The following is a 25,523-nucleotide window of genomic DNA, read 5'->3' on the forward strand; positions in this document are numbered from 1 at the left end:
GTTTTAGCTAAATTTGTCCTTTAGTACTTTGCCAGTGTCCTCTTAGTCATCCAAGTATGTGGCATCATTTCCTGTTAGCATTGCACAATATTGGACATTGTTTCTGAGATTTTTTCACATAAATAAAGAAGAAGACCTTGTGGTTGTCCTTGATTGGCTATGTTTACCTCATAAGTGTCTTCAGTTGATTTGATCAAGGTCCAAAGTGCCTTACTTAGTTTAGCAAGAGCTTTTTTTGGCATCTTGCCAGTTAGATTTATTTATGTGTGTGCTGAGGTTTTTCTTTTGTTATAGAGTTTGTTTATATTTGGTTTCCACCATGGGGATTATTTTTGAATTGAGGGTTGTATTTATTTCTGAGGGGGACAGATGCAACTGTTTACATGTGCATAGAATTTGGCAGTGAAAGATTCAGTGTAAGCAGTGGAGTCATCAAAAAGGAAAGTGCTTTTGAATTTAGCCAGACTATTACTCAGATTTAGGAGATTAGCCTTTGCTTAATCTCTGAATACTGAGATATTGGAAGATGCTTCAGTCTTATGGTGATTGTGATTGACATGTGATCTGATTTGACCACATTTTATTGCCCTTGATTGGGATGTGATTTATAAACTCATGCATTTGGCTCCCCAGCCTCCAATGGGAAACGTCAATGCCAGGACAAGCATGCCCATCCTTCCTGCCAGCACCCCAGATATCCAAGCCACTAATTGATCCTAAGTCTATTGGACCATAGTAGGGGCTTTACCTTTCTACACCACGGTGCTGGCTTGCCTAATGCCTTGTTAAGTCTAAGTAAGCTTCATCCTTTAGTCCTTTTCTGATTACACAGTCAAAGAACTCTCTTAGATTAGTTTGCTTTGGCTTTTCATTTGGGTAACCATGCTGCAATGGCACCATTGCTGCACATGCTTCCTGATATTCTTTAAGTATTTTTGCTATAAGCATTGATTCCACAATTTTAAGATAACTGAAATCAAAATGACAGGTTAAGAGTTTCCAGCTTCTCTCTTGCTCCCGCACTTAAAAAGGGCATCACACCTGTCCTCCTGCTGTAAATTGTCAGAGAGTTTACTTAATGCTATTCCTAGATGTTCACCATTAGATCATTGTTTTGGTAGTCTAAGCTTTATGGGTAATAATCTTCCAATTATATGACAAACATTCTGCTTTCAAGGCTTTAGTGCACCTTCCACATGCCCTACCCACTGCACAGATTCAGAAGAGCAGTATAAAGCCAGTGGTTTGGGTGTCAGACCTTCAGAACTTTCTTGGTGTTGAAGCAAACTTTTTTTGCAGGCTTTAAGTGATGAATGATTGACTAGCATTTTTCCAAGGCTGGGCAGGTAAGTACCTAATTGTGGAACCTTCCACTATATCAATTTTTCTGAAAAAAAAGTTTGATTTTTTTTCTGTCAAGATTTTTAATTTAAGGCTAGGGCTGGTGTATTTAGTCATTGTCAATAACAATTATAGGTTTCCATGTTGGAAGAATCCTTTCTAAACATCATATCTTCAGTGAAAAAGTTTTACTTTTTTCAGGTATTATAGCTAGGGGTTGGGACTTAAGTTTTAGAGGTTGTGATTTAGAATTTTGCCTCAAAACTTAAAATTTCCACTCAGGTGGTTCACTGACTTATGAAGGCTTTGCTATCCACTTGTCTGACACTTTTTGCATTAGAGCATGGAACAGACATCAGGCTCTTTGATTCTTCCACCCAAGCCTGCAAGAAGAAGAAGAAGAAGGCTGTACAGGAGTCTTTGGCCTCCACACTGGCTTACTCAGTGCCCCAGCTGCTGATGTATGACTCTGCTGTGGTCATTTTGGGTACCTCTGACCAATCATTGATTTCTCTTGATCCCTCTGGTTTAGGTCCACAGGAAGCTTATAAGGACCAGAAAACAGGCACATCCCCTGCAGCTGTTTGGCTGCCCTGTTTTGGCAGGGAAGAACATCACTTGTCAGTGTTGGATTAAAGGGTGGATGATGCTGTACCACAAAGCCACTGTAAAGAGTTTGACTCCAAGGAAAGGACACATCCTCGGGTCAATCATTTTGGGGGTGGGGCTCTTCCATCAAATTCTGATATCCCAGAAAAGATATAAGTAATTGTAGGTGGATTTTCCTCAGCATGCAGTTATTCTTCATGTCTTTCCAGCATTAGTAGATGTTTCTTGGCAGTCAGCAGTTTACCTGACAGTTAACTTTCTGTACCAAAAAAGTTTGATAAATTATATAAGGTTCCACAGACACACACATTTCTCTTTTCAAACTTCTCACCTGCAATGATTTCTTTGTCAGAACCATCTTTTGTCATACATCTTTTGACAACTGACTCTATTACTTCTGTCAAGGATGGGAAAGCATTTGATAGATTTGAAAAGAAAGTTTATTCTTCTACCTTATCCTTTAGAGTAGTAAGTTGTTGGGCCCACATGACTAAGCTTCTTTTGATAATATGAAAAAGTTAATTGCTGATCTGTCTTCCTCAGAGACTAAAACATCTCTGAATACTTTATTGTTCTCATTGTCTCAGGTAACCAAACACTATTTAAAATGCTCTTATGACACTGTTGATGTTGTATGCAGAACAGCTGCTAATGGGTCAGAGATAAGAAGATGTACCTGGATAGATTCCCAGAATTTAGTAGAGGATGTTAATGCTGAGATCCTGAATGGATAAAAATACATTATTTGTCCTGTCTTCTACTGAGATCCTTAAACGATTTAATGAAAGAGGAACATTAATTGGGGGCACAGAGATTTTTCAACCCTCTGTGCCAAAATATAATAGGAATTTTCCTTACAGTTCAGGGCCTTTTTATAGTAAACATAATAAACAGTCTCAGCATGAATCAGACAAAATTTCAGAATGCAGTGTTAGGGAGGCTCAAAAAAATGGAGGATCCTCCCAAAGCCAAGGACAGTGTAAAAATAGACTGACTATAAACTCCTTCATGTTTTTCCCCTCCCTACCCTGACATTTCAGTAAACCTATTCGAAAGTCTACCTCTTCACTTCCACTTGTGGCACCAGATAACTTCAGACACTTGGGTTCTGACAATCATTGAACTGGCAGTGGGAGTCCCTTGCTTCTTTATAGGGGATTCCTACACATCTATACAGTCAAACCTCCCTGCTTCCTCTTATACTGGATCAAATGCTGTCTCACGAGCTAACAGAACCTGCTCCCCAGATCAAACAGGCATAGGATTTTATTCAAAAATCTTTCTGGTGCAAAAAAAGAAAAACCTGGAGGCCTGACTTGGACCTGTCTTTTCTAAACCTAATTATAAAAGTCACAAATTTTAAAATGGTCTCTCCATAGTCTTTGTTACCTCTAATTGCATCTCTCAGTGTTTTGGTAATTCTGGATTTCAAAGGTGCTTATCCTCACATTCCAATTATCAAATATTTCAGATGTTTTTAAGATTGTGTGTGTGTGTGTGTGTGTGTAGGTTAAATTTTAATTTTCTCTGCCTTACCCTTTGGTTTGCAAACAGCTCTAAGGGTGTTTGCAAAAGGCCTGGCACCAGTTATTGGCCATTGCAGGCTGCAGTGCATTCCAATTCCACCATTTAAATGACTGCCTTATTTTTGCAGATACTTTCAACTTGTCAAGTATTTCACTCTAGAGTTTCAGGTGACAGGGATGAACTCAAGAAGTATTCTAGAGGCAACAACTTGGTCATCTGTGCACACTTTTACAAAGTGCTACAAGTTAGATTCTTTCTCTATGCCCGGAGTAGGTTTTGTTAGGACTATTGGACAGCACAGTGGTGCAATGGTAGGGTTGTTGCCTCACAGCAAGAGGTTCTCCAGTTCAATTCTGGGCTGAGGTGCCTTCTGTGCGGAGTCTGCATGTCCTCCCTCCATTCGTGTGGGTTTCTTCTGGGTACTCCAGTTTCCTCTCACATTACAAAGACGTGTCTGGAGTGTTTCTCCCCGGGCCTCCTCTGAAAATTGGTTTCGTTCCAAATCAGGCTTTCCTGGTAAATGAATGGTAAATAAATAAATATTTTTCCAGAGGCTCCTGGACTCTGACCCTTCTTCCTCCTCCCTTTCTGTCTAATCTCTGGTAATCTATCCATGTAGCTTAGGCTAATGCAGCAGGGATCTAATGATGAACATAGTACAGATGTATATAGTAAGCTTACAGTAACAATATTATTTATTTATTTATTGACATTTGCTTAATGGGAAAGTCTGACTAAGTTGAAGTCCATTTTCAGAGGAGGCGCAGGAGGAAAGCTTCAAATTATTACAAAACATTTTAAGAACCCCTGGGCTTTCGGATATTGGCAAAGGCTCTTGCTACCCCCATAGTGCCTTTTTTAGGCAAGGCTCAAAAGACAAACCAACCTCCACAGGTATCACAAGGGATAAGAAACTAAGAGTAATGCTACTCAACGCCAGAAGTCTAAACCTCAAGATGCACACACTCGAAACTCTCCTTAGCATGGAGAACATCGATATCTGTGCAGTAACAGAAACCTGGTTCAGGGCTCCCGAGAGCACCCCAGCACTACCAGGTTATACCTCATACCATGCTTTTCAGCCCCAAAACTTGGACCGAACCACGAAAGTAGGGGGAGTACGGATATTCATCAAAGATACCCACACCTCCAGGTTGGTGGCAAAGCACGAAGCATCAGAGACTATCCATGTGCAACTAACAGTGGGTAAAACTGCCTTCCAGTTTATAGCCTGCTACAGACCACCCTCCCAAACTCAGGAACCCCACTCGGCCTTCCTGAGAACACTGGAAAATATGAAGGTCTCTCCAAACACCATTATATTGGGCGACTTCAACTACCCAAACATAGACTGGGAGCATTACTCTAGCTCCAACACCCTAGCCCAAAGGTTCCTAGAATTTATAAACTCAAATGCTATGGAACAACTTGTTACCACTCCCACAAGAGGGGAAAACATACTGGACCTGATCATCACCAACATGGGGACTCTATGCTCCAGACCAGAAGTGTATCCCTCACTGGTAAGATCAGACCATAAACTAATCTCACTGGATATTCACATTCCGATCCCACCCCCTGCCCAGAAAACCACAGTGAAAAACTTCTCTAAAGCAAATTTCACACTCCTCAAAACTGAGGTGGAATCCTTCAAAGCCCCTGGGCCTGTGGAAAATACGGCCCAGACCGCAGAATCCTTTATAAACGCATTCTATGAAAACCTTCAGGAATGCATGGATCATCGATCCCAAATAAAACCAAGACCCAATCCTCCAAAGGCAGACGTCCTGTCTGGTGGACCCCAGCCATAAACAAACTATACAATAGAAGGAGGAAGCTACTAAATGATAGAGCAAAATCCCAAAAGGGAAGGCATCACTGATCAGTATTAGCAAAAAACTACGGGCACACATAAAATTGTCTAAGGCCAGCTTCGAGAGAAAAATTGCACAGGACACTAAGGATAATCACAAGGCTTTCTTTAGTTATGTTAGAAACCTGGGTGGTAATTCCCAGATATGCTCAGAATTAGTCCAAAATGACAAAAAGTACACCGAACCCACAGACATTGCCAACATCCTAGCTGACAGGTTCAGCAGAACCCCCCCCCCACCAAAAGGGCAAATATCTATCCCAGCAGAGTGCTGCCGCGCTGACATCTCAGATGCTCAGGTAAGAGCCGCCCTCTCCAAAGCAAAAAACACAGCATCAATGGGACCAGACGGTGTCCCGGGCTGCGTCCTACATGAACTCCAAGAAGAGCTAAACCCAAACATAAAACTACTGTTCAATCTCAGCCTTACTACAGGATATGTGCCCAAAGAGTGGCGTGACAGCAACGGTGGTCCCTCCATAAAGGTGGTGCCTCAACGGATCCTGGAAACTATCGCCCCATAAGCCTGACTAGCTTGGTGTGCAAAGCTATGGAAAGGATCATCATGGACCTCATAAATAAAGATATTGGGGACCTACAAACACAGGATCCTACCCAGTTCGGCTTTGTTAAGGGCAGATCCTGCCTCTTAAACCTGGTTGATTTCTTTGAAACAGTCACCAAGGCCATTGACGAGGGGAAGGTGGTCCACACAGCCTACCTGGACCTCGCAAAAGCCTTTGATACAATACCCCACTCGGGCATTATAGATAAGCTCACCAGCTTAAATATAAACCCCTATGTCACTAGATGGATTGCAAATTGGCTCAAGGACAGAACCCACATGGTTAGAATTGCTGGAGCCATGTCAGACTCCAAACCAGTTACAAGTGGTGTCCCACAAGGCTCAGTCCTGGGACCTCTCTTGTTCGGTATATATTTCTCGGAGGTACAGGCCAACACGGAAGGACTGTGGCTGACCAAGTTCGCAGATGACTGCAAACTGGGCCATAATCGACTCTCCAGCCGACACAAGCATCCTCCAAAAGGGCCTCATAGAAACAGACAACTGGTGCCAGAGCCATGGCCTCAAGCTAAATGCCAAAAGTGTATAGTCATCCCCTTTGGCAAAAACAAAGTGCCCACAAATTACCACATAGGTGGTAATCCATTAAGTACAGAAGAAGTAATTAGGGACCTGGGGACCCAAGTTGATAGCAATCTCTCATTTGACAACCACGTGGCCAAAGTGGTTAGAAAAACATTTTATATAGCCCACCTAATCATGAAGGGATTCACATCTAGATCAGGGGACGTCATCGTGCCTCTTTACTCATCCCTCATCAGGCCCATAATTGAGTACAATGTCCCTTTTGGGATGTACCTTACCAGACACCTGCAGCAACTGGAAAGACCCCAAAAGTACCTCACCAAGAGGATCAAAGGGCTCAAACAGATGCCATATGCTGCCCGTTTAAGAAACTCCAGCTCTACTCAGTGGCATACCGCCTGTTCAGAGGCGATCTGTGCCTGACGTATGAAGCCATGTCCAACCCGGAATTAATGGACATGCTGCACCTCAGAAAATCCAAATCCCATCGAGCTACGCGCTCGAGAGACTTGAACCTCAGCACTGAAATAAATAGGACATGCTGGAGGGACAGATTCATAACCCAGAGGCTCCCTTCACTCTGAAATAAAATCCCAGTCCAGGTTAGGCAGAGTCCCTCATTGACTCTCCTCAAGAGGAATCTTGATGAGTGGATGGGAGATCGTAGGTTTACCCCGGGTATCACTTCTGTGTCACTGTTAGACAGAGGCACAGTATACTAACCTCGAAAAAGGGCATAGCAAAATAAATTTAAAATGGGTGGCGAAAGCCAAACACATTCTGGCTAGGCTTATAAATGTCCTAGGGCAGATAGCCTAGTATGAACCTATGAACCTATAAGAACAATAATGTTGCAATCTTCAAAAATAAAACAATAGCAGTAGATGTTTCAATTGATCACTGTTGCAGTAGGAACACCCCCTCCACTTCCCTTATTTTTATTGTGTTTTATGCCAGGATGTGGATATTTTTATTTTCCTTTTTCATACAATACACTTAACTTGCAGGACTCTAGTCTCCCTTTCTCTGGGTCAAGAAAGTTCTGAAGGTTTGATGCCCTAACCACTGACTTTATACCATCTCCCTCAAGCTGTATTGTGTTTAAGGCACATGAAAGGTGCTCTAAAGTTTTTGAAGCTGGCTTATTGCCATATCCTTGGCAGGATATATCCCATATAGCTTAGACTACTACAACAGTGATCTGTTATTCATGAAACTGGCCTGTTGTCACATCTGTGGCGGGATATAACCCATATAGTTTAGGCTGCTTCAAGGGTGATCCATTATTCAAACACCTACTTTATGGTAAGTTTATTTACACAACTACTTTCCTTTCTGAATTTAACAGGAATTACATTAGGATGCTATTCTTGCATCTTTTAGTTTAACATGCTTCACTTTTTTGAGCAGCCTTTACTTTATGAAATGATAAGGACTGTCATCCTTTTTATAGGAACTAGTAGTAGTACTGGCTGATTTTGGAAGCATCTCTTCTCTTCTTATGTGAATACTAAGTAGGATTATTATTTATCAGCTGACTTATTATCTTTAACTGACTAACTCTTATAATTTTTTTCTTTATTATACATCATTTTGCCTGTCTTTGCTCATTTACTATCTGCAAAAGATTTTCTGTCTTCTTGATAGAACTACCTTTTGCTTTGTGAGAACTTTTGCTTTTCTGATTGCCTTACTGTTTTCTTTTTGTTTTAATTTATGTAATTCAGTCTACTTCCTTCTGTGTTTCTTTATGCTGCTTAAAATTTACATCATTTTATGTGATTTCTTTTACTTTCAAAGCCAACACATCAGGGGCCTTTTCAGGCCCAGATATCGGATGCCTACATTTTTTTTTTTAAAGTAAAGGGAAAGTCATTCCAGCACTTGAGGCCTGTAATGTTGAAAACTTATGACAAAGAGTGTGGTTTCTGGTAAGAACTGCTTAGGAAGTCTGATAAAGGACTGGTGGCTTGAGAGATCTCTTTTGACAGTATACATTTATATATATAAGCTTGCAGTGGTCAAAAGTTATAAATAGTAGTTTATGAGTAAACATGACTAACAAGTATTTTGCTGTAAGATATACAAGAAAACAGATGAGCCTAGACACGGTATAACAATTGTTTGTATATATATGAGACTTGGTAATGACAAGGTAATGTAAATCTGATAGTGTATGCCAAGGCCGCCTATATTCTAAGCTTTGTTACTAGGATAACTGGTTGATTGAAGAAGGCCAAATACAAATTAAATTGTGGTCAAAGATACCTAAAAAGTGCTCATCTTTGATATCTGGAAAATGAGAAGACTGTGGGCTTTATCTCACACCAGGTCCTTGTATCAGTTTTCTAATATTGACACTGAGTGCATTCCTTCAGATAAGATATTAAACTGAGGTTCTATCTGTCTGGGTTAGTGGGAGCCCAGGCAGATATAACAGATCATATGACAATTATGAAAGAAACGGGAGAAATTTCCCCAGTATCCTGGTCAAATTCTCAATTTCCAATATGAATAGCACCTTAGGTTTCTGCTAAAAATAGACTAAATCGTAGTGGGACAAACATGATCAACAAAACAAACAGAAAATCAGTTTAAAGGATACATGAGCAGATTTTACTTAAGTGGGGACCAGTACTAAATAAAATTAACTTGTTTCTTGATAGGTTAAAGTTTAGCAAGCCCTCTATAAGGATTAGGTCTTTGTTAATTTATTTATTTTTAGTTTATACTTTCTTGAATGGGTTAGTCTCACTAGGCTAGCAGCCTCTTTTCAAGGATGACCCAAGATGGTATTAACACTTTTAGGGGAAATTTGACCACGGCATAGGGAACTTCTCCTACTTTTTTTTTTTAATAGGTACCATAGGATCATTTACATCCACCTGAGCTACCACCAGCTCAGGCAGATGGGGCCTCAGTTTAATGTCTCATTCAAAGGACGACATGCTTCAAAGTGCAGCACCCCACTTATGTGGCACTGTAGTGTCAGCAATCCATCTACCTGGTGTGGGAATAGAGCCCCACAGTCTTCTCCACCAAAGCAAGTGTGCAACCTGTTGTGCCATTGTCACTGCCTAATCCTGATTGAATCTTTACTGGATCATAGTAGTATGATGTAATTATATCAGTTTTCCACTAAGTTGACTAGGTCATATGTGAATGAGTTTAGAATGAAGGTTAAAAGTAGGTAATGCAGGAAATCCATGGGGAATGCCAGTGGTGATGAGTTATCCTTGCCCTGTTAAAGTGATCGACAAGGTATTTATTAAATAGGGTCATAGGGTCATAGATTAGTACTAAGCTAACTGCCCTTGCAAGCCATTTTAAGCCTAGCCAATTATCCCTTGTGAGACTCAAACCCTGCACCTTGTAATTGTAAGGCAAGCACCTTAACCATTAGGCCACCCTCCCAACTTAGATTAGTACTAGGCTAACTGCCCTTGCGAGACATTTTAAGCCTAGCCAATTATCCCTTGTGAGACTCAAACCCTGGACCTTGTGTTTATAAGGCAAACACCTTAACCATTAGGCCACCCTCCCAGATCCCTGATTTTGGATGTCTTTTATTCCAGAACTTGAAAGGGTGGCTGCTGGTTTATAAGAGTAGAGTAGAAGGCCCTGTCAGTAGCTTTGATGAGTTTAATAAGCGAAGTACTAGTGAACTCATCAAAGTCTTGGTGCCTTTTAATTATACTAGTGATGTAAGAAAGACAGTAGAAGTATTGAAACATTCTCTTAGGTAACGTTAGTCTAAAATGAGTAGGTCATTTTTGTTTGAGTGATTTTTAAATTGATTCAAGATGAAGATTTTGAATTACTGAAATCGATCTATATTTGCAGTTATGTAGGTCTTATGGCTTAGATGTGCCAGTAAGTGGAACATTATTCTGTAGGCCAGGGAATACTCCAGTGTTAAGGGAAGGGTTAAAAAATCAATGCTTAAAGCATAGAAGATATAGAGGTAAAGGACTTTACACAAACTGGATGCATCCTGCCTCTTCCTAGGAACTCTTTCTTAATGGGTTTATTTTGATGAAACTTAGCCTTAGTGGAGACCGATACATATAACTCTCCTCCTGGCTAGGGATGTTTTCAGCATAGGATCATATGTCATTCCTTTGACTACATTAGGGTCTTCTGTCTCCTCTAACATTCCAAAAATATGCTGACTTGTAAATACTCCAAGCTACGCATAATATATATGTGTGTATGTGTGAGATTGCACATGCATGCATCTGAAGATGGGCTGCTGTCCCATCCAGGACTGGTTCCACACTTTATACCATTTACTAATCAGTATAGAATCTTATCTGTGACTTTGAATATTGCAAATCGGGGTTTGCAAAATGAGTGAATGGGTTAATGAAATTAAACTGGAAGAATAGTTAAGTGCCTGTATTAAAAGATACAGTACACATTAGAGTTTCCAAGCATTATTACAGTATTTATCTAAAGTTACGTGCCTTTTAAAGGGCACATAAAGTCATTACTGTATTAAAAGATAAGTACACATTAGAGTCTCCAAGCATTATTACAATATTCATCTAAATTATCTGTCGAACTCTGTGAAACTCTGTAGAATGTGTTCTCCCATTCTGTTTAATTTCACTTGGTTCATATATTTACCCATCATATTACTATATTGGTAATACTGTTCTTGTCTTAGCATTACTAAAATTGATTCTTATTAATGAATAATGCAACTTTATTTAGTTAGTTGTTTACCAGGTAAGCAAACTCATCCAAAATGGACCCTTCAGACACAACTTATACCTTCTCTGTTTCTCTGTGTCAGAAGTAGTTAGAAATTACTAGCGTCTAGGAAATGTCGCTAAGAGACTGTCGGGAAAACATTATTTTATGAAAATAAAATATTTATCATGAAACAGTGTCTGTATCTCTTAAACAGTGTATGATTGAAAGTTTACAACATACTGTCCCTCTGTTCACACAGTAAAGAGGCTGTAACTATCAACAAAGCTGTTATTTCCATAATACTGGGTAGTCTGAATATTGGGTTATCCACTTCACAATAAAACGTACTCCTTCGCTGCAAAATTGGTTATTTACATCTTAGCACAGGGATGATAGATAGTCTGTTTCATAAATGGTTAGTTCTTCAATATTTATACTTTGATCTGGGTAAAACCCACAAGGGATAAAGTCTGCTTTTAGGGTCTATATCATATAATTGACATTCAAAAATGTTGAGTCACCTTTACTCGACATGAAAATGTCGAACTCTGAGTTTGTCGAACAGCCAAATCACCACTTTCTTTCCAAGGGAAAGAAATCGGAAGGCCAACAAACAACACCACATAAAAACAAATGTATTTAAGTGGGGGGCTTCACCCCCCCACACCCCACACTGTGGAGAGCTGTGCCCCCCAACTAAATATTCTAACTCTGAGACCACACTACAGTCGGGGAAAGGGCAGGTGTGACAGACCGACCAACCAATTTCTTTCCTTTGTAAAGAAATCAGTGATTTGGCCATTCGACAAACTTAGAGTTTGACATTTTCGTTTTGAGTAAAGGTGACTTGACATTTTCAAATGTCGATCTTCTAATATAGACCCTGCTTTTATTGTTGAAATTGGGACTCTGATCTGACTAATGACAAAATGAAAGACTCAATCTGAAACACAGAAGAAACGGTTCTTTAGCAGCTCAGTATGTTAAACCAGTGTGCCATGTTGCTAGACTACCAGAAGGAACCTCATTACTGAAGCATATGACCTTGTAATTTTATTTTCAGGGGGACTACAAAGAAGTGTTTGTTAAACTGTATTTCACAGAAAAAATACTGGGAACATTTGAATGATGCAGATTTTCATACTGGGTTACACTCCTTGCCAACATACTGTATTGTTCAAGTAAAGTATTGAAAATGCTTCAGTCTTTCTTTACTTTTGCCTTTTGGAGATTGTAACATTAGACTGCAGTCTGATAGAAGAATATATCCAAATTGCTTTAGATTCTGACTGTGTGTATGCTGACAGCATTTTATAATGAATTTATAGTTTGAGTATGCGTCAGACCTTTTTTTAAATATGTTAAAATACTTGTTCTCATCCTATACACATGGCTTATATATTTAGAAGTTTGATTTTAATCATTTGTGTGTTGGTGTGAGTGAGTGAAAGATAATCTGAAACTAACAAATCACTATTATATTTCAGCTAACAAGCCTGGAAGGAAAAGTCCATGATGTTGAACAGGTAAGACATTATGAAGATCAGGTGTTACCTGAGAAGAAGTATTATCTACATTATATTTGGGCTTGTATTTATTTAAAAAATACTTTTTGTTGTTGCTGAGAAGGATGAAGTGCTTTGTGGCTTGATGTGAAATATGAGTATAATGAGGACTGGAATATACCCCCACCCCCCCCAAAAAAAAAAGAATGAAATAACCAACACTACAAGACTGCATTGTACAAATGCCGCACTCACCAGACTGAACAAGGAGAAGATAATGGCCAGTTGTTTTTCTAGAGCCAGGCTCCACCAAGTTAACTACACACTGAAGTCACTACACGACAGGTACAAGTGTGATTCTTTCATAGTTCATGGGGGTTAGTAACCTCAGATGTACTTTCCTGGAATATATGAAGAGAAACGTTCTCTTTGAATATGTGTTTCAGGCAGGTATGTGCCTTTCATTGAGCAATATTCTACCTTCATAAAACATGATGCCACAGTACGAACAAAAGATGATTGACTTCAATAATTGGATTAGTTTCTGGAATCTTTCCAGGGAGATTCAATATTTGTTAACATGAGAGGACATGATTCAAAATAACATTGCTTTGCTAAGGATGGTCTGTATCTATCTCCCCTAGGCTTCTAAACAGAGGCTAAAACTGTATCTACACCGCTTAGAGCCTTTTTAGGCAATGCCAAATTGACAAATCTACCGACATAGCAAATACATTTCAAAGGAACCTAAATGTGTTACTGGCCAAGATAGGAGCCTAAACAAGAAACTCTACACCCTACAAGCTCTCCTCATTCTGGAGAATATAGACATCTGTGCAGTTACCAAGAAATGGTTTAAATCTGCAGAAGATTCTCCAGCAATGCAAGGCTTCAGTGCCTTCCACACATTTAGTTCATCAGCTGCATTGACAGGGACAAAAAGTGGAAGAGTCTCAGTCTATATTTGCAACAAGCATAGTTAAACAGGAAAACGCCCTGGAATTTATCCATGTGCAAACCACAACAGACAAAAGTGCCATACCATTTTCTAGCAAACTATAGCTCACCCCGCGTGTCCCTAGAATCCCATAGCTCATACCTAGATCTACTGGAGACACTCACCATTAAACAAAATTCCCTAGTCATGGGAGACTTTAACTACCCCTGTGTAGACTGAGAAACATACACTGCCTCATATTCACAGGCCCAACGATTCCTTGGCTTTATTAACACAAATGCCTTGACCAGATCATTACTGATGAAGTATGCTATCATTTGAAGGTTGATTGTCCCAGCAGGCAGTACATTTATTTTCTGCTGAAAATTCACAAAGATCCCATAAGACCGCCCGGTAGACCAACAGTATCAGGCAGAGGTTCCTTGACAGAACCTCTGTCTGAATTCCTTACTCTGTACTTAAAACCACTTTTGGTTTACATACGTTCAAGAATTCAGGATACTACTCAGTTCATTTCCATTATTTCTGAGACACAACTAGAATCCAGTTGGTTTCTGTGCACCCTGGATGTCACCTCCTTGTATACCAGTATTCCCCATTGGGCAGGACTTTTGGCCCTGCAATATTGGTTGGATAAGGCCAACATTTATAAGCCTGGTTTTAATACCCTTCTGGTTTGCATGACAGAACAGGTCCTGATTCATAATGTGTTCTATTTTAAGGACAGATGCTTTTGGCAGGTTCAGGGCACCACTATGGGGGCATCTTTTGCCCCCATTTATGCGGATTTATTTATGGCGCATGTGGAAGATCAGGTGATTTATGATATTGGTCACAATATTTACATCAATGAAATGGACATATGGAGGAGATATCTTGATGACTGCTGGATGGTGTGGAGAGCTGATGTGGAATTCCTTATGGAATTTTTAGAATATCTGAATGGCAATATATGGGGTATTGAATTTAAGTTGACTTATTCTAGATCGGAAATAACATTTTTGGATGTTTTGGTAAAAAGTACAGATACCAACACTCTGGAGAGTGAGATATTTAGAAAATTTCCTCAATTCAATACCCAATTACATGCCACCAGTTTCCACCCCCAGCATGTCATCAAGAATATCTCCAAGTCTCAATTCCTTCGCGTTAAAAGGATTTGTTCCAGTACTTCCACATATGACCAACACAGAAGGGATTTTATATCCAGGTTTAAGAGTAGAGCCTACCAAGGGGGTGACATCACAAGGGCTAATCGCTTTGCGAACCAGCAAGATAGAACTGAGCTATTCTGTTAACTCAGATTTGCTCAGACTGGTAACAACTTATGGGAGAAATACTGTTGGTTTTATGAATATCATTCGTAATCATTGGCACTTGTTAAAATCGGATGAAGTCCTAAAGAATTATATAAGGGATCAGTGTCATTACTCATTTCGTAAAGGGTGGTCTTTGGGATCTTTTTTTTAGTCACTACAAGAGGGTCTATAATAAGGATGTAGGCTCGACTACTCAAACCAATTTATTTGGTGGTTCAATATTGGGTTGTTACCCATGTGGTCATTGTACCTATTGCCCTAGGGTGTTAAAATGTCAGACCTTCTCTTCACACAATTGTCCACAAGTTTACAATGTTTTCTGCTTTGCTAATTGTAGTACTTCTTGGGTGATTTATTTGGCCCAGTGCAATTGTCGAGCATTTTATGTTGGACAAACTTCTCGTCCTTTTAAGGTTAGGATAGGGGAACATCTTAGTGATATTAAGAATAAAAAGGGGGTCCAGTTCTTTGTATAAACACATTTCTATACACCCTACGAGCATTTTTTGTTTCATGGTTATTGACCACATTAAGGTTAGGCATAAACAATCTCATGTTCTACATGAAATGCTTACTGACAAAGAAAAAATGTGGATTATAAAATTGGGGCTCTTTTTCCTCTGGGTTTGAATGATCATTTTTGAAGCATCCAGATTCATATTGTATTATATATTTTTTTACATATTATTATTTTTGCTAATATATAGCATTGTATACTTATCTTATGTGGATAGTAAATTGTGCATTATCAGTATATGCACTAGAGGGCGCTCCTTGCATTCAGTACAAACTTTTTTATAAGTAAGATGACAGCACGTTAGTTTTTTTCATTTGTTGCATCATGTTTGGTTGCTGAGGAAGGCTTTGTCGAAACCGGTACAACCATGTTGGTGTACGGCTACACTTTTTGCTGTTTTATTTTGAAATAAATAAGTAATGCCTATGTTACAGGAGTCGGGTGCCGGCCTCTTCTTTTGTATTTGACTTTGGTGTTCGGTTGTGCACATGCCGTTCGTGCAGGGGCTTGTTTGTTTTTATTAACACAAATGCCCTTGACCTGAGTATTTAGATCATATGCATGAGATTAGAAGGATTGCTGTTAATCAGCTATTTTTGTTAACAACTTTAGAGCACAAAAACTTTTAGCAATAGAAAGTAGAAAGAGTTGTTAGCAAACTTAGGGAGCATATGACAAGAAAAACAACTAAGGATCCTGTAGCGGTATTAGAGGGGAATGTTGAACCAAGAAAGAGGACAAATGGAAATATTAAAGAAAGACTATATTAAGCCAAGGTTAGAGGAAGATGAGGCTCAGCAACTAATAGTTAAGATACGAGGAGATGAAATAAAAACAGAAATGTAAAATCAATAAGCAGGGCAGTCTCCAGGAACAGATTGTACTCCTGTGGAAATTAGGAGGGAAGAAATTGATAAAGATTTGGAAGATTTTGTTTAATAGTCTTTTAAAGTAGAGAAAACGCCATCATCTTGAATGAAAGCTATGGTGATTGTATTAACCAAAGGGGTAAAGACCCATCAGACCCAGTTTCATATAGACCCATTTCAATTTTAAACCATGATTATCAAGTTTTTTTATGTCTATACTAGCTAAAAGAATGGCAAAGAAGTTGCCAAACGTTATAGATCTGGATCAGAGTGGTTTTTTTGGAGAGAAGGAAAACATTTGTCATCATTAATAGAACAATGATGCCACAGAGGGAAGCAGAATATAAGAAGATACCTTTGTTGTTGTTAGATCTTGATGCAAATAAAGCATTCAAAAGAGTAAACTGGGATTTTATGACTAGGACAATGGAAGCATTTCCATTCCCTGATATAATGGTATGGTTAATTAGGTGGCTATATGAAGGATTGGGGCAATAATTAAAGTGTGGGGGGTTCTTTTCTGATATGTTGTGTCAGAATAGAGGAACTAGGTAGGGATGTCATCCTCCCCTTTTGTTATTTGCTTTATACTTAGAGCCATTGGCAAAGAAAATAAGGGACTCAGAAATTCAATTATAAAATTGGTATGGTAATCAAGAAAAGTTTGCTTTATTTGTAGACAATATTATTTTGTACCAGATAAAACCAGAAAAGGACATCTTAGTGGTGTGGAACATCTTGAAACAGTTTCAAGTCTTTTCAGGATATAAAATTAATGAAGATAAAACAAAAAATATAGCTGTAAACTATGTACCCACACATGAATTGGTTCAGCAATGCAATGAAGTATTTAGGAGTATGAATTAAAAAGGATTCTGTTATGTTAAGGATATGTGGGAAAAGACTAAACAAAAGATAATATAGAAACTTAGAAACTGGAAGCTCTTGTATATGGATATGGATAGCAAGATAAAAGCAGTGAAAATGTTTTAGTCCCTTTAGTTTTATATACAACTCAAGCATATTTAATCAACCAGAGGATAAGTTGTGGAGAGTAATTAATAAAGAGATGAAGGATTTTATTTGGAAGGAGAAAATGGCAAGGGTTAAGTGGGATAAATTGATCCTTCCACTAGAACACGATGGACTGGGATTACACAATTGGAAGGTATATTTTAAAGCTACACAATTAAGGCTCATATACATTACAGAAGCAGAAAGTTATAATTCAAAGTGGAAAGGGATGTATTCATCAAATAAGGAGAGAGTGGGATTTTGGATAAAGATCTTTAAGGAAAATAACAACCACACAGAATGGAGAGATGAAAAGTCAGCAAGCAAAGAAGAGTAGTAGTGTTGAAATTGAATTCATCCTCAAGTCTTGGTGAGTACCTTCATGAGGTGGACCCTGTTTTCACAAAATCTCACCAAGGCAATACTGATATATAGACTGTATTTATATAGTATATATCATGGACAGAAGTAGGTCAAAAACTAAAAATAGCTGGATGTACAAGACCCAGGATAAAAAACTGCCCAATCCTGGTAGACACACTGGTGCAAGGACTGGAAAAGATGACAGTGTAGAATCCTCAAAATACGGAAACATTCTACAATGGGGCCAGGCCAGGCTCAGGAGGAGGATGCCCCCCCCCCCCCCCCCGCTGTAGAAGGAAGTAGCAGGCCACAAAAATCACAAAAACTAACAGGTCAAAGAAGAGCCATAAAGATGATAAAGTGGACTGTTGAGTATAAGAAAAAATGTATGTATTGTTACTATTATACAAAAAGCCCAGAATTTCCAGACACAAGATATACAAGATGATTAAGAGAGAAATTAGAGGAAAGAAAAATACTTCCACAAGAAAAACTGACAGAATTTTCAAATGAAAATGTGTGTTCATTAATACAACAGATTTATGAAAAACAGTATATAGATCAAAAAACCTTGATCTGTCTGGAAAAAGAAGCATCTAAGGAAGTGTGAAAATATTAACAACAAAACCAAGAGATATATGAAAAGTATAAAAAAGAAATATGGACATGGGAAAGAAAGAGAGATTTGATGTGGTGAAATATTTATGCAAATGAGAAAGTCAAATTAATCAATGTAAAGAGGCAACCCCAAAGATATTTGAAGAGAAATGTAGGCAAAGGCATCCGGACATGGACAACTTCGCAATAAAAAAAAATATCACAAAGATGGAGCGTAGAAAGGAAAATTAGTAAAGTAGAAGTTAAAAAATAGAACTTGAAGTTATGGGGTGCCTGCAAAGGGAAGGATTTGGTGTAGAAGGTCTAATACAGGTTACATCATAGCAGGATGGAGTGAGTTCCCAAAGTAGGGAGAAACAGGAAGATCAGGAAACATTTGAAGAAGAAATATGGACATGGGAAAGAAAAAGAGATTTAATATGATATAATATTTATGCAAAAGAGAAAGTAAAACTAGCCAATACAAAAGAGCATCACCAAAGATATTTGAAGAAAAATACAGGCAAAAGGATCTGGGCATGGAAAACTTTACAATACAAAAAATAAGAAGACAAAGAGGAAAAGTAGAAACGGAGATTAGTAATGGAGAATTTAAAAAAAAGAAACTGAGGTTATGGAGTACCTGCAAAGTGAAGGATTCAGTGTAGAAAATCTAATTCAGAAAGCACCAAAACAGAATAGAGTAATGGATATCCAAATTAAGGGGAAACCAATGGAACAGGAAGCAATTGATCAGGGGCCATATGAAGATAATTTTGAGCCTTCCACAGGAAACCAGCATATTTTAAGCATTCACTGATTTAATATAGACTCCTGAATATTTGTGTGATGCACGTGTACTGGCCCAGTAATCCAGGAGCCTCAATCCTCCCCAGTAGCACCAGTGAGGAACTTCCACATTGGGAGGATAACAAGTACACATACAGTAAAGTACAATTTCCCTTAAGGGCACACAGAGATCACAGTCAGTCTGGGGCTGGTTTCTTCCTTTCTTTCCAGATCCCCAATAAAACTCCCCACTGGCATAGGTATAGGGTTCAGATCTCAGCCGAGTGGTCAAACCAAAACCTCCAGCACCCTCTCTGTCCAACCAGTGCTTTGTGTCCCTTTCCAAGTAGCTGACACACACATACTTTGAGATTTGATTTATATACAAACACACAGACACTCCTGGGGAAGGCTTGCACAGGTTCACTTCCTTTGCCCCCTTCTGCCCAGACTATAAGGTAGTACTGACTGTCACCAACCACTACTATCAGATACTATAAAGGCCCTTACCAAAGGGTATCTAATTATACTATGTAATGTTACTTTTATCCAAATAGTGTGAGTGATGTTTATGAGTGGCTTTTACAGTATCTCCAAATACATGCAAATACCCTAAGAGCTTATATATCTCTACTCAAAACCAGCCACAAATAAAAGGTTTAAATATATTTAATAATAAAAGCACACACCAATGTTTATTAACTCAACACAGTGACAGCAGAGTTCAGAATCACAGGAAATACTTTAAAGCAACATTGTAGAACAGTCTGACATAAATACAGAAAACATCTAGACTAATCTTACTGTATTTCTATCTATCTCTAAGAGAAATCACTGTACCTAAATAACTTACTTACAGAGCAAGGCAAAGTGCTGGTAAGTTGTTAACAGGTCCAGAACAAGATACAAAATGCACTCTTTTTCTCTGAGATAGTTCTTAAATTAATAATACACATTACTGCTGGGTTAGTTAGATGACATCACTATTTGACACTTGCATCTAGTTCCTAGGCTAAACAGATGCCAATAGAATCTAACATGTTTCTGTCAAAAATACTTATCTCTCAGGTGTACAGCTGCTAGGAACTTACAGAGCAATACAAAAACACTTTACACGTGAAACCTAGTAATTATATCTGTCTTAACGCAATAGAAAGAAACTCCTAGCCCAGACATCCTGTCTCTTATCTTGAGATAAACTAACTTTATAGCACATCATAAAACTCTTTACTTAACAACTTATTTTCTTAGAGTTTTCCAAGTTAACTGTATATTCCAATGTCTATTATGAAACATACATTACATAGGCGTAGCGTTTATACACATTTCTGAAGCTCAACACTGTTTTCCTACATTTGTAAAACAAGCCTGTGGATCATATTAATATTTACAATGACAGAATTATTTACAAAATTCTATTTAGCTGGGCTAGCAGCCTTAACAATTTGTATCAGAGATAATACAACTGGAAGTGTGATCTTTAGAAAAGGGTAGGAGCAAATTACATAGAAATGGAAATTGTGGAACAGTACATAAAGAATAATGTTTTGGAGGAGGAATGAGGTTTAGGGGAAGGCAGAAATTAATTAATTGATGCAATGCTAAATTAATGGCAAATATACAAATGAATATATGTGGTGTATAATGTTTTCAGCTGTAAATAAGTTAATATGGTTTTGTATAAATGTATGTCTGCCTATGTCTTAAGTGATAGTTCTGTATGTTCAGACACTTGGATTCATCTTCACTTCAGGGCCAGGCTGGCTGACATTTTTAATCCGTTTTTATCACCAGAAGTTAGCCTGTAACCCATACTGCCAAAGGCTTTAACTTGCATTTATCATTTTACTAATTGCCTGACCTTTTTCTAAAGAAAATATAAACACCCAAATACATGGTACAGTGCTTTACAGTTGTGAGGCACAAAGCTGTAATCAAAGAAGACATTATGCTAAAATAATTTGCAATAAAGCAAACACTAAGTTTGCTATTTATAAAAAAATGAAGATAGTGAATGGATTGAGTTAAGTTATCAAAAATCAAAATGCATTTGTTAGATGCTTCCTAGATGGCTGCACACTGACCAGCAGCTCAACTCAAGTCTCCCTGTGTGAAAACAAAAACTGTAAAAAAGAATCCCATAACTGAAATAGCTTTTTGGTTAAAATGTAGCTTCTGGCTAGCAAGTACACTGCTTGGATGCCAGCAAAGAAGAGATTTGGAAAACATCAAAGAAAATCAACCCAAAAAGGTGAAGGTAAAACACTGTTTGGGAAAGATTGTGCAGTTGTTAAGCAAAAAGCAGTTCAAACTTCAGCTTTGGTTCAAGAGATAGCTTCCAGTAATTTAGACGAAAAATAAATCAAATGTACTCAGAGGTGACTAATTTAAATGGAACAGTGAAGGAATATGTCAAATCAAATAACAAAAGGCTGAAAAATAGAAGATGCTTTAACTAGCTGTTGAAGTGAACTGATAAATCTACAAAAAAAACAGAGGATGAAAGAAAGAAAAAGCTGGCTGAGTATGAAACTTCTCAAGGAGAGCTGTTTTAAAAAATAGTAGAATTGGAAGACAGAAAGCACAGAGAAATTAGATGTTCTGCTGTACAAGAGAAACTGAAAGGAAGAGACTATTAATTTTATGAATGCCCAAATAAGCAACTGGACTAGTATTCCACACCAGGATTTATTAACTGAAAGGGCACATTGAGTATATGCTTCAAACATGGCCATGAGAAAGCAACTAAGTCATATATTAGTAAAGATGCAATCCTATCAGCAGATCTTGACAAAACTGGGTCAGAAGGGCAGATTATTAGAAACTGAAGACAGCAGAGTGTCTGTAAAAAATGAATGTGAAGTTGTTAAATCTCGCCGTTTATTCTCACTGATGGGTTTGGAGCCAATCCTCGGCTCCGACACGGCCGTTAGCAAAGCTCAAGGTTTACCAGTAGCTCGAGACCAAGCCCCGCATCCCATGATGCACTGCTGGAATTACCTCAGATCTAGTTTGCCGCAGCACAGATCTCGGTGTTCCAGATTGCTCGGATCAATTATATTGGAAAGATTCTTCTATTCACAAGTTTTAAAAAACTTTTTCTTGACTTTCATTCTTGTTAGGATAGTTTATATATATCGATATATCTATATAGATTTAGATACATGCCCTTTGTTGGCTTTGTTTTTTCTATAGAAGTGTTTCTAGTTAGCAGTTGGGCTAGTAGTGTTGGCCTTGTATTTAACTAAATTCTTAGTCAGTAGTTATTTCAATAGCTAATAGTTGCTTAGAGTGTGTTTTTTTTCTATTTGTTTAAATTTGTCTAAATTTAAAAAGATGTCTGAAGAGAAAGAGAAACAACATCCTAAATCTGGCTTCAAAAAATGTCCGGATTGTGGACAAAAAATGTCAGTCACTGAAGGGGGCATTACACCTCCAAGACTCTTGTAGCATCTGTCACCCCTTCTCTTCCAGGGTACTTTTAGAGAGGAGGAGGAAATTGGTGGATAGAGGTTTACTTCAGCACCCCTTCTCAGAAGCACTGGGTGACCAGGATGGTGCTAGTAAATCCTCTAAGTCATCCAAATCTTCAGGTGGCTCTAAGTTATCTAAAAGGCTATAAAAATGGAGGGTGTAGGGCCATCGGTTCCACTGTCTTCAGAACTGAGTGTCCTTTCCATTCGGAGCCAGCTCACAGCTTTGGTGCCAGTTTCTGAGATTCCCTCATCTCCTCTGCTTCAATCAGCACCCTCGGTACACTCCTCAAAGTCTTCTGTCAGCCTCTCAGATCTGGATATGGACCGGTTGGTGCAGAAACTTTTACGGGCATCAGGCCTTGCCAAATTTTTGTCAGCTCCGATGCCTCTGTTGGAACCGAAGACCATTACCTTGGACTTGACTGCTCCTCCTCCGAGCCGTACTGGACTTTTGGAGCTGGAGGAGGCTGACCTGATGGTTGTTGAGCCTGTTGAGCTGAGACCTGCTCCGGTGTTATCGGTTCCATCTACTCAGACATCCTTGGTGCTGACCGGAGACTCTAGGAGCCGACATTCTCCTGTTGGGTCTAGAGGGGATAGTCGTACCAATTTGTTGGTGCGACTCTTCCTCTAGGGGCTTTGGCTCGGATGAGCTCAGCTCCTACCTCAGGCTCGGAGCCCATGGCCTCAGTGCAGGAGGATCGGACTGTCCCTCCAGATCTATCTACCCCTTCTCGTCAGAGTCATGGTGCGTTCGATGCCATGAGGAGAGTCCTGTCTCCAACGACATCATCAGCATCAGATCTGGCTTCCTCATCCACTCAAATGTCTGTGTCTACTCCTGCTTCTACCAGTCAACTCAAGCATAGAGACCCTGAGCCTCACGTAGCCCCACAGGGTGCCCTCTGCTCTTCTGAGATCTCCCCAGAAGCCCCCACTGAGGAGGTACCCAGGAAGAGACTGTGCAAGAGGAGGCACTTGGACTCCCCACAGGAGTCTTTGACATCTGACAATGACTTGGACGAGTCAGAAGGGCCCCCTTGATCCCCCTCTGAGGATATCTCCTTTGCGGAGATATTAGAGATCCTTAATCAGAGGGGTGGTTGGCAGCCCAAAAGCTCTACTGAGGACAAGTCAGTGCTTTTGAAGGCTTTTGGGTCTCAACCTTCCACCTCTTGGGTGTCTCCGCCTTATGATGAGCTCATGGAACTGATCTCTCGTAAGGCGTGGGAGTCTCCGGAGGCCATGGAACCTGTCCCTCGGAAGCCAAATAAGTTCATCTCTGCCCCCGTGGACAAAGCTTTTTTGACTAAGGGAGTGCCTGTTGATGCCATGGTAGTGGCGGCAGCCACCAAAAAGGAAACGTCTGAGACGTCCTTATCTATCCATCCTTATAACAGAGATTCCAGGATCATGGATAGATATCGGAAATGCATGTTTAGTTCAGCGACTTTTTTCCTTCGATCACTGAATTATTTAACCCATTTTACCAGACTACAAAGAGATCTCCTGAAGGAGCTAGGAGATACTCTCCAGGGTATGGTAGCTGAAGGGGTTGCCGACAAAGTTACCACCCAGCTCGCTACCCTAAACTCGATTGTGAACTCATCCATTTTTCTCATATTTTACGCAGCTGATAGTTAGAGTAGGGCTGCTAGATCAGGCATTGCTCTGCGTAGACAAGCCTGGATGCATCTCTGTTCCTTTGCAAAGCCTTTCAAGTCTTCCTTTATCAACACCCAAATTGATGGCTCATCCCTGTTTGGGCCCAAGGTAAAGGGAACTCTAACCAGGTGTGAGCAGGAAGGAAAGACTCTATCTGCCATCAGAGTCCGTTTTTCTTCCCCTACTTAGCCCTATCCCAAGGACCCTAAGGGTGGAAAGATGTGGTTCCAAAAAGCCCAGGGAGCCTTTCAGGACACACGTGGTGAAACCCCCTCTAGAGGCAGAGGAGGGGGTTATAATGGAAGACGCCACCCGCGTGGGAGGGGGGGTCCGCAACAGCAGGGTGACAGATGCCAGTTCTCTGGTCAGCCCTACCAGCACTCCTAAAAGGAGACTTGGATGTCCAGCTCTGGAGGCAGTTGGGGGTCACTTATCTTTGTACCCAGAAGCCTGGCTAAGCATAACATCCGATACCTGGGTACAAAGCATCATTTCCAGAGGGTATTTCATACCATTCTCTTCCCCTCCCACTCGTGTCAACAGAATCCCGGATGTTGCACCCAGTCTTAGGGGACAAGCAACTATAGAGTTCCGCAAGTTGCTAGAAAAAAGAGCCATCCAGCCAGTCCCAGCAGACCAAGCAGGATTCAGAACTTACTCAAGATTCTTTTTGGTTCCAAAGAAAATGAGACTGGAGACCTATCTTGGACCTCCGCAGACTCAACCAATTTGTAATAAAAGAGAAGTTCCGAATGGTCACGTTTCAGGCCATTCTTCCCTTTTTAAGAAAAGACAATTGGATGTGCTCCATCGATCTCAAGGACGCGTACTACCACATAAAGATAGAAGACACTCCAGAGATCACCTGCATTTCTGGCTGGGAGCCAATCACTACCAGTTTCGAGCCCTGCCCTTTGGTCTCACTACAGCCCCCAGAGTGTTCACCAAATGCATGGCAGTGGTCACGGCTCACCTGAGGTGTCTAGGATTCCAGGTGTTTCCATATCTAGACAATTGTCTCCTTACTGCCACCACCAGGCATCAATTGATTCAGGCAACAGAATCTACTCTGACACTCTGCAACCACTTAAGCATTACAGTCAACTTCGAAAAGTCTGCCTTGTCGCCATCACAGCATACCGTCTTTATAGGAGCAGAGATAGATACCTCAACCACCACTCTACGTCTTCCAGTTGAAAGGGTCTCACTTCTTCGCCAACACATCAACTCATTGGTGACAAAGGACAGAGCTACAGCTGCAAAGGTCTTGAAGGTACTAGGTTTGATGGTGG

General features: G+C 39.7%; 1 protein-coding gene across 1 annotated transcript in view; it reads left to right on the plus strand.

The window, feature by feature from the left end:
• The window catches only part of LOC122792709 (cubilin-like), a 3,134,001-nt gene that overhangs the window by 57,660 nt on the left and 3,050,818 nt on the right, over window positions 1–25,523 (plus strand). The window contains exon 4 of the mRNA XM_044060295.1: window positions 12,647–12,685. Coding sequence (XP_043916230.1) covers window positions 12,647–12,685 — 39 coding nt within the window. The remainder of the gene's footprint in view (window positions 1–12,646; window positions 12,686–25,523) is intronic.

This window comes from Protopterus annectens, chromosome 2.part0 (assembly GCF_019279795.1).
Source record: "Protopterus annectens isolate FY-2018-M chromosome 2.part0, PAN1.0, whole genome shotgun sequence".
NCBI classification, from domain to species: Eukaryota; Metazoa; Chordata; order Ceratodontiformes; family Protopteridae; genus Protopterus; species Protopterus annectens.